This window comes from Erinaceus europaeus, chromosome 12 (genome assembly GCF_950295315.1).
Source record: "Erinaceus europaeus chromosome 12, mEriEur2.1, whole genome shotgun sequence".
Lineage (NCBI taxonomy): Eukaryota > Metazoa > Chordata > Mammalia > Eulipotyphla > Erinaceidae > Erinaceus > Erinaceus europaeus.
In genome coordinates, this window is record NC_080173.1 from 93,858,629 (window position 1) to 93,872,727 (window position 14,099).

At 41.6% G+C, this 14,099-nt stretch overlaps 1 protein-coding gene and 1 long non-coding RNA gene across 5 annotated transcripts in view; one reads left to right on the plus strand and one right to left on the minus strand.

The window, feature by feature from the left end:
* The window catches only part of LOC132542080 (uncharacterized), a 29,596-nt gene that overhangs the window by 6,932 nt on the left and 8,565 nt on the right, over positions 1-14,099 (plus strand). The window contains exon 3 of one of the 3 annotated variants that reach the window (XR_009553225.1): positions 2,666-2,707. The exons of the other annotated variants lie outside the window; for them this stretch is intronic. This is a non-coding gene — a long non-coding RNA (uncharacterized LOC132542080). Of the gene's footprint in view, positions 1-2,665; positions 2,708-14,099 lie in introns of those variants that run through there. 3 annotated transcript variants of the gene reach the window in all.
* Positions 1-14,099, minus strand: part of FBXW10B (F-box and WD repeat domain containing 10B) — a 43,731-nt gene that overhangs the window by 4,188 nt on the left and 25,444 nt on the right. For both annotated transcript variants that reach the window (XM_016186485.2, XM_060204511.1), the window contains exons 9-11: positions 12,709-12,851; positions 6,278-6,436; positions 2,122-2,393 (exon numbers count right to left, since the gene is read on the minus strand). In XM_016186485.2, coding sequence (XP_016041971.2) covers positions 2,122-2,393; positions 6,278-6,436; positions 12,709-12,851 — 574 coding nt within the window. The remainder of the gene's footprint in view (positions 1-2,121; positions 2,394-6,277; positions 6,437-12,708; positions 12,852-14,099) is intronic.

Below are 14,099 nucleotides of genomic sequence, written 5' to 3' on the forward strand. Positions count from 1 at the left end.
CACCCGACTCCCTAATCTATTGTATTTTCTATAGAAATCTCAGTTCAATTTCACTTGTCATAGCACGATGTAGTGAAGGAGTCTGGCTATTCTAGCCCATAGATAATGTATTCTTTGTATGTCTTATAAATATCATAAATCATGTGATTTTCCCCCCATGCACATACATATATCCACAATTTCTCCTATAGCTAATGTCTTCAAAATAAATACATTTATCATTCAGGCATCTAGAGGTAATACATTCTGCAGAGAGCATTCTTTGGCAATGTATCTCCATCCTAAGGAAATGGTTATGTATTGCAAGTTGGGCATAGAGAGGGGGAGATCTTTGGTTCCTCTTTTTGTTTGAATAGCAAGCAGTAAGGGCTAGCGTTATCTACTTAACAGAGATTCTAATACGTTTGAAAAGTTGGGCCTTGGAATCAGGACATTCCCTTGAACTGGCTAAAGTAAAATAATAATTATAACAAGTCAAAGAGAATGGTCTCCATCTTCCGGAAAGGTTAGGATTTATATCAAGAAATCACTGACAAAATTATTCTACAAAGAAATAGTCCTTTTGTTTGGGAGCTACTCTCTGCCCTAAGACAGGTTTCTATCCCTGTTCTCAACTCTGACTACATCTTCCCAGACAATATTTTTAGTCCATCTGCAATGTTAGCTATCAAGCTCAAACAAAAATTACTAAAGTCATGGACTCTTAGGATCATACCTAAAATAGACTTCCTAGCTACTCTTCACCCTAAGATCCCTATCCTCATCTGCTCTTTTCCTACTTTTTGGTTCCTATTTATTGTTTAATTTTTATTGTTTTGTCCTGCTTTATATCTTACCACCTTTTAGCCACCAAGTTGTAGATGCTACTATGATTTCATTATGACTTCCCTGTGCAGACAACCTCACCAGTGTGACCTGGAGCCTTACCACCCCCACCCCGGCCCCCGCCCCCACCCCCACCCCCACCAGAGCCCTGCCCCACTAGGGAAAGATAGAAACAGGCTAGGGATATGGATTGATCTGCCAATGCCCATGTCCAGCAGAGGAGCAATTACAGAAGCCAGAACTCCCACCTTGTGCACTCCATAAAGAATTTTGGTCCATACCCTCAGAGGGGGAGAAATGTTAAGGGAAGATGAATGTTAAGGGGCTCTGAACTCCCAATTCCATCAGGACTCAGAGAGAGAAAAGAGGAAAAAACGAAGGACATTAAGAGAGTTGGGGAGACAGCATAATGGTTATACAAAAAGACTTTCATGCCTGAGACACCAAAGACCCCAGGTTCAGTCCCCAGTACCACCGTAAACCAGAGATGAGCAGTGCTCTTGTCTGACTCTGTGTCTACCTTTCTCTCTGTAGCGCTCTCATTATAATAAATAAATAAATAAATAAATAAATGACATTCAGAAGTAGCAATAGGTATAGGTGGGCCTTAAAAAGGAAGAGAAAAGGGCCGGGCAGTAGCGCAGCGGGTTAAGCGCAGGTGGTGTGAAGCACAAGAACCGGCGTAAGGATCCTGGTTCGAGCCCCCGGCTCCCCACCTGCAGGGGAGTCGCTTCACAGGCGGTGAAGCAGGTCTGCAGGTGTCTATGTTTCTCTCCCCCTCTCTGTCTTCCCCTCCTCTCTCCATTTCTCTCTGTCCTATCCAACAACAATGACAACAATAACAGTAACAACACCAATAAACAAGGGCAACAAAGGGGAAAAAAATGGCCTCCAGGAGCAGTGAATTCATAGTGCAGGCACCAAGCCCCAGCAATAACCCTGGAGGCAAATAAATAAATTTAAAAAAAGGAAGAGAAGGCAGGACCATAGAAAAGATGGGCAAATATATATAAATATAGATAGTTATAGAAATAATAGTCAACCCATATCTCTGACCTTGGGAAAACTACTGCAGTTTCCAATAATGAAAGGAATGGGGACACATAAGGGAATGGTATGGAATCACACCCTCTGTAATCTCATTTTGTAAATCAACATGACCACTAATAAAAAAAAAGAAAGGAAGAAAGGAAGGAAGGAAGGAAGGAAGGAAGGAAGGAAGGAAGGGAGGAAGGAAGGAAGGAAAAGAGTCCTTTGCTCTTCTTCACTGGTAGCCCTGAAAGTCTGGCCTCTTACCTGACTGTGTCCTGACTGTCCTCAGAAACATATGGGACCTGTGAGTTTTACTCAGTGAAGACTCCAGCATCAGCATTTGCTTACTGGACACAGAGTCCCTCAGACTGTGGATCTGAGTGCTGCTCTTGGATGGAATGTCATTGAGGCCAATTTCTTCCTTTTCTTCCTCTTTATCTTTGTTCTTCCTGGGTCTGGCCCGATCCTGGGGGTACTGCCACTTTATAGTCTCAAACTGGAAGATAAGAATATTGCTCTCTGTGTTGATCACCATCCTGCAACCAAAACAAGAAGGTTACCCACCAATGAGAGATCCCCCCCTGCCCCATGCATTTCAACTACTATCCTCTCAGTGCTGAGGCCAAGGCACCAGTGCCTGGGAGACAGCTGTCTAATCCGTGTGATGTGGGTTGTTTGAGGGTCTAGAGAAGGTCATGCAGCATCCCTTCGGTATGTAACTGTTTTCTCAAAATAATAACTTTGAGCAGGGTACATAGGTCCTGATTATGTTGCTTGTTAAACTTTCTAAATGAATTTTTGTTCTGAGGTGAACGGCAAATACCTAAGACAAGACAAAAAGCTGAGGCATTCCTCACACCAATCACCTGAAAGTCTCTCTCTCTCTCTCTCTCTCTCTTTTTCCACACACAACATCCAAATGCCATATTTGCATTATTGTTCTGGGGGTGAGGAAACTATCGGGGAGAACCTCTCTCCCACATGGAACCTCCAGCTTCCTTCCTTCACCACATCACTTCAGGGGCTCTGTGCCATCTTGGTGCTTAGGCAGGACATTTGCAAAAAACAGGATGATTTCTGTCTTCCCTAGCCCAAACTTGTATTGCCTGATAGAAAAAGAAGTTTCAAACCTCCCCTCTACCCCACCCCCACTCCCATACCAATGTCTTCCATTCACCCACTGGGTTCCTCAGTTGCAATGTTCACAGTACGTGAAACTTTCTCCACATGGCACCTTTACCTCTTAGAACCACAAACAAGAAACAGAAGCACCATGTGTTGCTTCCTTCCTGCTCTGAAAGTCTGCACTTTCCAGGGCTTTACTGCTAACATAAACTCTCTATGAAAGTGACTGTTTAGTTGTTGGAAATTCTGGAAGGGAACTTGGGGAAGTGGTTCCAATAAGAAAGATGTTTCAGACCTACTTTTACTCCAGTCAGAAGGACATCATCTACATTTGACTAACATGAGTGAGAAAGGGTCAGAGATGTGTTGTTTAGTTTACAGCATGACCAAATCATAACTGCAAAGTATTTACTGAGACTCATTCCCAGTTTATGATGATAAATGATATCAGTTAAGTCATAAAAAAAAAAACCCACACCTACAGTTAACTAGTTTTTGACAAGGGGGGTTAAAACCACTCAGTGATGAAAGGAGAGTCTGTTCAACAAATGGTGCTGGGAAAATTGGATTGAAACATGTAAGTGGATGAAGTTGAAGCATTCATCGCTCATCACCACGCACAAAAGTCAACTCCAAGTGGATCAAGGGCATGGGCATTAGGCCAGAAACTATGAAGTACATAGAAGAAACCATTGTCAGGACACTTCAGGATCTATGCTTCAAAAAAGCCTTCAAGGACTCAAATCTAACAACCAAGAAAATAAAAGTGAAAATAAACAAGTGAGACTACATCAAATTGAAGAGCTTCAGCACAGCAAAAGGATACCACCACCCAAACAGAAAGACATCCAACGGCATGGGAGAAGATCTTTATACAACACGCTTCAGACAAAGGACTCATAACCAAAAGACAATGAGCTCAGTAAACCAAGCATTAAAAAAGCAAGCAACCAGCCAGGACATGGATAGACACTGCACTGAAGAAGAGATCCAGAGGGCCACCAGGTATATGAGAAGGTGCTCAAAGTCACTGATCATCAGAGAAATGCAAATAAAGACAACCGTGAGATGCCACTTTACATCAGTGAGAATGGCATTCATCAGAAAGGACAGAAATGACAAATGTTGGAGAGGATGTGGGGGTGGGGGAAAGGGAACACTTCTTCACTGCTGGTGGGAGTGCAAATTGGTCCTTCTGTTGTGGAAAGCAGTCTGGAGACTTATCAGGATACTGGGAATGGACCTACCCTACAACCCAGCAATTCCTCTCCTGGGGATTTATCCAAAGGAAACAGAAACACCTAACAGAAGGGATCTGTGTACACCTATGTTCATAGCAGCACAATTTGTAATCAATAGAACCTGGAAGCAACCCAGATGTCCAACATCAGATGAGTAATAAAAAAAGAAAAAAAACTCAAAACTGTGGTATATATACAGAATGGAATACTACTCAGCTATTATAAATGATGTATCTGTCTCCTCTGCATCCTCTTGGATAAAAGCTGAAGACATCATGTCAAGTGAGATAAGCCAAAAAGAGAAGGATGAATAGCACATGATCTCACTTTTTAGTGGGACTTAATAAAGGAGGGATGAGGAAGGAGAGCACAAAGTGAAACATGAACTGAAACAAAGGACTCTGGGGAGGGAGCAGGAGAAAACTTTGGCGTGGAAGTTGTATGCATATGCAGTGAATCCACTGTAAAGCATTAACCCTCTAAAAGTAAAAATTAAAAATAAATTTATAAAAAGGAAAGGCAACATGTTACAGGGGGATTAAGTGATGCCTGTGGTAACATTTAGAAGTGAATTCTGCTTGGGTCATTTCCCCTAAGATAACACTGAACCAACCTATCATACCACGAGCAGTGTGGTAAATGCAACCATTAGTTTAGTTCTGCCATCTGTAAACTTAGCTGCTCAGATCCCCCACACCAGGCACGGGTCCCCCTGCTGTGGCCACCCCCCACCCTTTTATAAGTCTCTGCACCAGAGGCAGCAAGTAGAACTGAATACAGGGTCAGGAAGCTGCACTTTTTGCAAAGCTATAGCCCTTGTTGGAGAACTATGGCACTCACTGAATGATTCTTCCAGACACCTAAGACAAGTTACGAGTGAAGGGAGGGGAGGTTGGAGGGTGGCACACCTAGTTGAGTGTTCCAGTACAGTGTTCAGGAACCCAGGTTCAAGCTCCTAGTCCTCACCCAAGCTTCATGAGTGGTGAAGCAGGGCTGCAGGTGTCTCTCTGTCTTTTCCCCTCTTTACCGCCTCCTCTTCTCTCAATTTCTTTCTGTCACTAGCCATAATAAATAAATAAAAATATTTTTAAAGGGGCCAGGCGGTGACTCACCTGGCTAAGCACACACATTACAGTGCACAAGGATCTGGGTTCAAGCCCCCCTGGCCCCCACCTGCAGGGAGAAAGCTTCATGAGTGGTGAAGCAGGGCTGCAGGTGTCTCTCTGTCTCTTTCCCCCTCTACTTCCCCTCTCCTCTCAATTTCTGTCTCTATATAATAATAAATAAATAAACATAAAGAAAAAAAACAGTGAAGGGAGGGTGAGAGTAAATAGCTTAATGGTTATGCAAAAAGAGACTTTCATGCCTGGGCTCCAGAGTCCCAAGTCCAAACCCCTGTGTTACCATCAGCCAGAGCTGAGCAGCACTGATGGGTAATTTTTTAAAATATTTTATTTATTTATTTTAATTTGAAAATATTTTTATGTATGTATTTATTATTGGATAGGGACAGAGAGACATTGAGAGGGGAGAGGGAGATAGAGAGTGAGAGAGGCAGAGAGACGCCTGCAGCCCTGCTTCACTACTTGTGAAGCTTTGCCCCTTCAGGTAAAGGACCAGGGCCTTGAACCTGGGTCCTTGCACACTATAATGTGTGCACTTAACTAGGTACATACATCACTGCCTGACCCCTTATTTATCTGTCTATCTATCTATCTTTTTATTTATTTATTAGAAATATAGGAGAAGAGAGAGAAAGAACCAGGCATCACTTTGGTACAGATGCTATCAGAGGAGATTGAACTTGGGACCTCATGCTTGAGAGTCCATTGCCTTATCCATTCTGTCATCTCTGGACCACCTGACGGCTAAATATTATGCACAGTTAGATTTGTCCCTCATAAGACTATTACCCTACTACAGGCAAAATAGGCAAAGGACATGGGTCACTTTCTCCCACTGGCTACACATCCAGACCGACAGTCCCAAAGGAAAGGGGAGAATGATCCAAACAGAACTGCCCGTATTTCTGAAGCTCCACACCCGCCACCCACCTGTTTCTGTGAAAAAAGAAGGACAGCACTGGATCACCTCTGCCATTGACTTTCATCACCTTCAGACAGTTCCCATTCAGAAAGTTGTAAATGCGGATCTTGCCATCTGCACAGGCGCTGATGACCCGGAGGAAGTGAAGGGCCACGTGGAGTACCTCCCTGGAAGGAAACAGAGGGACAGGCAGTACCGTCTTCCGGTCAATTACTTAGGCTTGTTGGTAGTCTGCGGTATGCTGCATAAAATTGGGAGGCAGTGCTCAGGGCTGTCCTTGAAAGAGCATTAGCCATAATTATTCATGTAATAATTCTGGCTGTAAACCTTTCGCGCATTGTAACACGTTGTGTTCAACCAGGTCCGCCACCACCCGGTTCTCTCTCTCCCTGTCCTTCTCTACCTCCCCTTTCCTTCTCAGTTTCTCTCTGTCTCTATCCAATATTTTTTTTTTTAAGTCAGGCATATTCCTGCGAATCTACATAGCCACATGCATGTCTAGGACTGTATACATGCTGGAGAGACCTGAAGAAGTCCCGTCTTTGGCCGACCTTGATGAGTTGCGCAAGAACAAAGTGAGCACTACGGCCGAGCTGTAAACACCCTGGTTGAGTGTGGAAGCCCTCCTCCACGGGTATACAAAGCCCCTTGGCAAAGAAGGAGAAATATTTTGTTTCCAGACATAGGACTAAATCTGTTTCCAGTAGTCAGTATTGCAGCACCAACGTCGTAGAGCAGATACTACAGTGGGCAAATAAGATAAAGAATTCAGAATAAGATAAAGAATTCAGACTAGTTAAGTAAACAGACAATAAAACTACCACATGCAAAAACAAACAATCCTTGGAACTAGAAAATGTTGATTTCTAGGGTCGTCATAATATCCACCAAGTCCAGTTTGCAACAAGAAAATTATAGAACATCAAAAGATATTAGAATATTTGATCATGATCATATACAGAGAGGAAATAGTCAACGGAAACTGTTCCTGTGGAGACTGAGTGGCTAGACTTCCTAGACAAAGATTTGAGTCTGTTTTAGATCTCCCTACTTAAGATAATATAAGTCAAATATAATCCGAATTGATAGGTGAGAACCATGCCTACAAAGCAGAAAGGAGAGGAAATTATGAGAACAGTGACTCACCAAGCGATGTAAAATCAATAAAGAGCTAGGGATTTATAAGATGCTCCAAGCTGAGGTTCTAGAATTGAAGACAATAATAAATTAATTGAATATTCACTAGAGGGGCTCAACCACAGGCTTACGTAGGCTAAAAAGCAATGTTTTTGAAGAGAGAATGTCAGTTGAGATGCCCCAATCTGAGGAAAGATAAAAATAACGAAGAAGAATCAGTACAGCCCTAGAAAACTGTGTGACATCATGGGACGTATCAACCTGTGTGTGACAGGAGTCCCAGAATGGGAAGAAATTAGCATAGAGGAAAGCGAAGACATACCAGCCCCCACATTCCAAATGGGGTTTTAAAAAAAACATTCATCTACATGTCTAAGAAGTTCTAAAAAAAGCCCTTACATTAAATTCAAAAAAAAAAAAAAAATTCACACCTAGACTAGATAGAATCAGTTAAAAAACAAAATACAAAGAGAATGTCGGAAGCAGTTAATGAGACAGTTAATCACATAAAAAAGGATCCTTGACTTGATGAATACCTAATTTCTCATAAGAAACCCCAGGGACCAGCAGGCACTGAAATGACAAGGTATTGAAAGGTAACGGTGTGTGAGGTGCATTGCACCCCAGAGAAAACTGCTGTCTTATAAGAAGACAGCATTTCCCCAAATAAAAAATTTAAATAAATAAAAAACAGCAACTGTTGAATGGTTAAGAGGAAAAAAAAAGATACCTCTCAACAAAGAAATCTATTATCAATCAAGAAAACTATCCTCAAAAATAGAGAAATAAAAGCAAAAACTAAGACCTACCTTTTCACTAGCAGACAACCTTATAAGAAATTCTAAAAAGAATCCATCAAGGTGGAATGAAAGGACACTAGATAGTAATTCAAATCCACATGGAGAAATAAAGAAGAGCCAGTAAAGAAAATACATATGTGTGGGGGTAGGGCTTAAGCACTCACTTATATCTCATTTAAAAGACTACTGCACAAAGCAACAATTTAATTCTGTAATGATGGACACACAGGGTATAAAGGCCAACTGTGACAATAACGGTATGGAGAAGAAGGAAGAGGAGCTGTAGAGGAATGACTTCTTTGATTTGTACTATTGAAATCAAGTAGATACTAATTTGAATGATATTTCTCAGTTAAGATGGTAACTGTGATCCCTAAAACAAGATTTAAATTCACAAGTGAAAATGAAGACAATATGAAAAGCCATGGAATGCAACTAAAGCAGAACTTAAAAAGGAGTAAACACAGCATTGCTTGTTCATGTTTTTCCCAATTAAAATAAACAAAACGTTCACCTGAATAAACTATGAAAAGGGACAAAATTAATTCAATCCAAGCAGAAGAGAGAAAAACCAAGATTATAGCAAAAATCAATCAGGCAGAAACCTGAAAACCAACAGAGAAAAATAAATGAAACCAAAATGTTGTCCTTTGGAAAGATCAGTAAGCCTTAAGAAAAAGTGAGGCATCCATCATTCAATATTTATTTACATTGACCATACCAATAAGAGGAGAAATGCCTATTATTAAACTAGAAATAAATCACAGAATATTATTACTGACCAATGGAAAGGCTATTTACTTAGGCAGTTGTATGGACTACGTGATTTTATGAATATACTTGAGTAATTTGCATTTCGTAGTGTAAAAATGAATGTTTTGTTACATAAGTAGTATCGGTTTTAAATTGCAATATATATACTATAGAAAGACAGTAAAGAATGGAGTCTGGAGGTTGTGCACCAGGTGAAGTTACAACGCACAAGGGACTCTGGTTCAAAACTCTGGTTCCCACCTGCAGGGTTGCAGGTGTCTCTCTTTCTCTACTCTTCTTTATTTCTTCCTTATATCTCAATTTCTCTTTGTCTCTATCCAAAATAAATGAAGTATTTTTTAAAATATTAAAGATTCTTAGAAGACACTCTTCTCCCCCTCTTTGTCTTGCCCTCCTCTCTCCATTTCTTTCTGTCCTATCCAACGACAGCAACAACAACAACAATAATAATAACCACAACAATGATAAAACAACAAGAACAACAAAAGGGGGAAAAATGGTCTCTAGGAGCAGTGGATTCATGGTGCAAGCACCGAGCCCTGGCAATAACCCTGGAGGCAAAAAGAAGAAAAAGAAAAAGAAAGGAAACAAAGGCAGGTGTCTCTCTCAATAGTTACTAAATAATTATTTTTTTTTAAAAAACACTCTAAAGTAGAGAAGATTTTCCAAGGATCATTGTTTCTGTTAAGACCATTTTGCATCATCTAATTTCACCCATCATTTCTGTGCTCTCCTGCATTACCAATCAATGGAATCTTAATCTTGGATCATAAAGAAAATGTCAGGTCAAGGGAACAAAAAGGAGATCTCTCTCTCTCTCTTTTTTTATCTTGATACTTCTTCCAACAAAAGTACAGACAACAATTATGCCTTTTCATCTCTGTCATATTCAAAAGATGGGTATCAGTCCAATCACTAGTACTACCATAAAGACAACTAGTTAAATTGGTTTCCATTACCGGTCAATTAGATTTATTGGGAGCCAGACAGTGGCACACCTGGTCAAACACACACATCACTGTGTTCAAGGGACTGAGTTTGAGCCCCTACTCCCCATCTGTGGGGGGGGGGATTTCACAGGTCTGCAGGTGTCTCTCTATCTCTGCCTCCCCCTCCTCTCCCATTTTCTCTTTTTTTTTTATTTTTTTTTATTTTTTTTTCCCTCCTCCAGGGTTATTGCTGGGCTCGGTGCCTGCACCATGAATCCACCGCTCCTGGAGGCCATGTTTTCCCCGTTTTGTTGCCCTTGTTGTAGCTTCGTTGTGATTATTATTATTGCCCTTGTTGACACACATTTTCTCTTTCTTATTAAATAAAATAGAAAATTAATAAATGGCTATTGGAAGCAATGGACTTGTATTTTCAGCAATAACCACTCAGCAATAACCCTGGTAGTAATGGAAGAAAGGGAGGAAAGAAGAAAGGAAGGACAGATGGACCGGAGGGGAATGAAAGGTTTATTAGTCATATAGCATACACACAGCACAACATTAGATAGATAAATGGAAAGAGGGCCCCTACAAATAAAAACAGAGAGACACCTGCAGCCCTGCTTCACCACTTGTGAAGCTGTCCCCCTGCAAGTGGGGACCGGGGGCTCGAACCTGGGTCCTTATGCACTGTAACATGTGCACTCGACCAGGTGCGCCACCACCCGGCTCCAAACAAAAGCCGTGATCATGTCCTCCTTCTCTCTCTCTCTCTGTCATATATATATATATATATATATGAGTTTGCTCTAACGCGTGTATCATGAAGTAACGTAAACAGGGTGTCACTGGGTTGGGGTGACAGTGGTCTAAGAAGGTCTCATAGCTAAGTGGAGTGGGAGATATGTGGAATTACCTCCCACTCAAATCGCTGGGAGCAAACAGTTTCCAATAACTGAACTAAGTCCTGCTTAACCATACTGAGAAGATGTCTTAAATGTAAGGTCACAGTTTTCACGTGGCATCATAAGGTCTGATTTCCTCCTTCAGCCCAGTGTTCAGTAGACATGTAACATGCTAAGAGGTTTGTTGGTAATTGCCTATGGGTTGAACAAGGCCCTTTCTGCAATGCACTGCAGTCACACATCATAGAAAAAAAAAATATATATATATATATATCCCTGGGGCCAGGTGGTGGCACATCTGGTTGAGTGCACATGCTACAATGCACGAGGATCCCGGTTCAAGCCCCTGGTCCCCACCTGCAAAGGGAAAGCTTCATGTGCAGTGAAACGGTGCTGCTGTAGGTCTCTCTCTCTTCCTGTCTATCTTCCCTTCCCTCTCAGTTTCTTTCTGTCTTTATCAAAAAAAAATTAAATGAATGGGGGGATAGGCGGTGGTGCAGTAGGTTAAATGCTTATGGCACGAAGCACAGGGACTGGTGTAAGGATTCCTGCTCAAGCCCCCGGCTCCCCACTTGCAGGTGAGTCACTTCACAAGCAGTGAAGCAGGTCTGCAGGTGTCTTTCTTTCCCTCTCTGTTTTCCCCTCCTCTCTTGATTTCTCTCTCTGTCCTATCCAACAACAATGACAGCAAAAACAACAACAATAATTACAACAACGATAAAACAACAAAAGCGAAAAAATAGCCTCCAGGATCAGTGGATTCTAGTAGTGCAGGCACTGAGTCCCAGTAATAACCCTGGGGGCAAATATATATAAAATATTTTTAAATACTATTTTCAAATGTGTTTTTTAAAGTACTTTTCCTTCAAATCTGTAATTTAAAATGTTACCAGTTGTTAGGCAGTTGTTTATAAAATGCAAGGAAATTATTGTACCCAGCTGGAAGAGTATTTGTTCCTGTTAATGTTTATGAATAGTTAGTATAGCTGTTTAATAGAGAATACTTACGTCAATTTGCAGTCCTATACATAAACAGTGTAGTTTGAAATAAATGTTAAAAAAAAATAATGATAATTAAAAAAAAAAAACACTTATATCCCCAACCACCTCCCAAAAAGCCAGTGTGCCTTATGCTGAGACTTCTGGGAAAGTGCAAGTGAATCTAAGGCTGTATTTTACTAAATCCCATCCCTTGGTAGATCCTTTGGAAGATTTATTGACTGGTTTAATCAATTAGGATAGCATTTAGTTTCCTGGATTTTTGAATAATCTGTTCAGGGAAAGAAGCATTATTATTCATGCATGCAGACTGGTATAGAGTAATCCACAAAACCAAAAGTCATGACAAAACCATTAACTGACTCCAACACCCTTTCCAAATTAGCCCAGAGGTAACTTCATATTGCTTCTTAATTGACTCCAAGCAGCCACTACCACTAAATGAGAATCTTAAGATGAAATCTACTTACTGTCAGAAAATAGAATCTAGCCCTTTCATTCTTTATAGACCTTGGGCAGCAAGGTTTGGTGACCACAAGCTTCCTGGTATAAAGATCAATTCTAGGTATTTTTGAATTGACTGGAATTGGCATTATTTGGGACAGTTCTGCCAATATTCCTCAGTTTGATAGGTAACAGAGCTAAATGTTTATGATACATATGTCATAAGTACTATATTTCACTAACTCCTCAAAGTACACATCTAATATTGTTATTTCTTCAAAGAGGGTCAGAAAGGAAATAGCCAAAGAGGGAGACGGAAGGGAAGACAGTAGGGGTTTAAGAAGACTGACAGGCCAGTAGAGGCAAGAAGTGACTGTTCTACAAAATCAGCATCTAGGCTACGGCTAGGAGAGAAGACTGAGTTCATCAGCAGGGCTTTCCTGGGACCTACTTTGGATGTTTGAAGGCCATGAGACATCGCTCGTACTTTCCCACCATGCTCCAGGCCATGACCAGGCCATCAGCACTTCCGGAGAGAAGATGCCACTGGTCAAATGACAGACACTTCACAGCTCCCTCGTGACCAATGAGAGACTGCAATAAAAGATGTCACTGTTTTCATTCTGTCTTCAGTGTAAAGTGTGACTCCTCTAAGGACCAAAGTTGGAGGTTACTTGAGTTGCAATCCCAAAGCCACACCCCACCAATCCATGCCACCATTCACTTGAGCTGACTACTTTTGCTCCAAGAAGACCAAAGGAATCCATGCCTCTCTCTCTCTCTCTCTAGAGTTTTCTCCCCAGGTAGGAAGAATGTGATCAGAGAGAGAGAGGAGGACTTGCTCCTAGCAGGACTGTGGCTTGGACAGAATCCATCACCCTGAACTATCTGAGGGTGGTAGAATTCATCACCGTGCTATCACAAGGTTTATTTCGCCAGTTTCTTGCTAAGACTCAGAGGACACTTGAGGTACCACTACTGGCTCAAAGATGGTGACAATAAGATCTGTGTGTGTGGGGGGGGTACCCATCAGGCAGGGCAGCAGTGTCTCTCTATAATCCACTGCTTCTTACACACACACACACACACACACACACACACACACTCTCTCTCTCTCTCTCTCTCTCTCAAACAAACACCCATTAGAGCCAAAAAGTTTCAAATCTAGCAATTATGGTGTGTGTGTGTGTACATTTAATCACTTTATTTTTTTAATGTTTTATTTCTTTATTTAGAGAGAGAGAGAGAGGAAAGGAAGAGAGAGAGAGATAGAGAGAGAGAGATGTCCCAGAGTACTGTTCAGCTCTGGCTTATGGTGGGGATTGAACCTGAGACCTCAGAGCCCCAAGCATAACAATTACACTCTTTCCCCAGACCCATTCAATCACTTCCAAGATGGCCAATGTTCAGATCTCATAGTGGAGGCAAGAGAAACACCACTGTGAATTTGTTCACCCCCTGATCTCATGCCAGAATCAGGGCAGAATGTTCCAAAAGTAGAAAGGGGATCTATTCCTTTTGCTGTTTAAAGGTCCTAAGCACATACATTATTCTGAGTGAGCAGACAGCCTTCCTCTCCCATGAGACCACATATATCCTGACCCTCCAGCGGGTCCCTTTGAGGGGGAGTCACCTTTCATTCTTCAAGACCGCCTTTTTTTTTTATTGTTGTAGTTATTGATGTCATTGTTGTTGGATAGGCCAGAGAGAAATGCAGAGAGGAGGGGAAGACAGAGAGGGGGAGAGAAAGATAGACACCTGCAGACCTGCTTCACCACCTGTGAAGTGACTCCTCTGCAGGTAGGGAACCGAGGGATCGAACCGGGATCCTTACACCGGTAC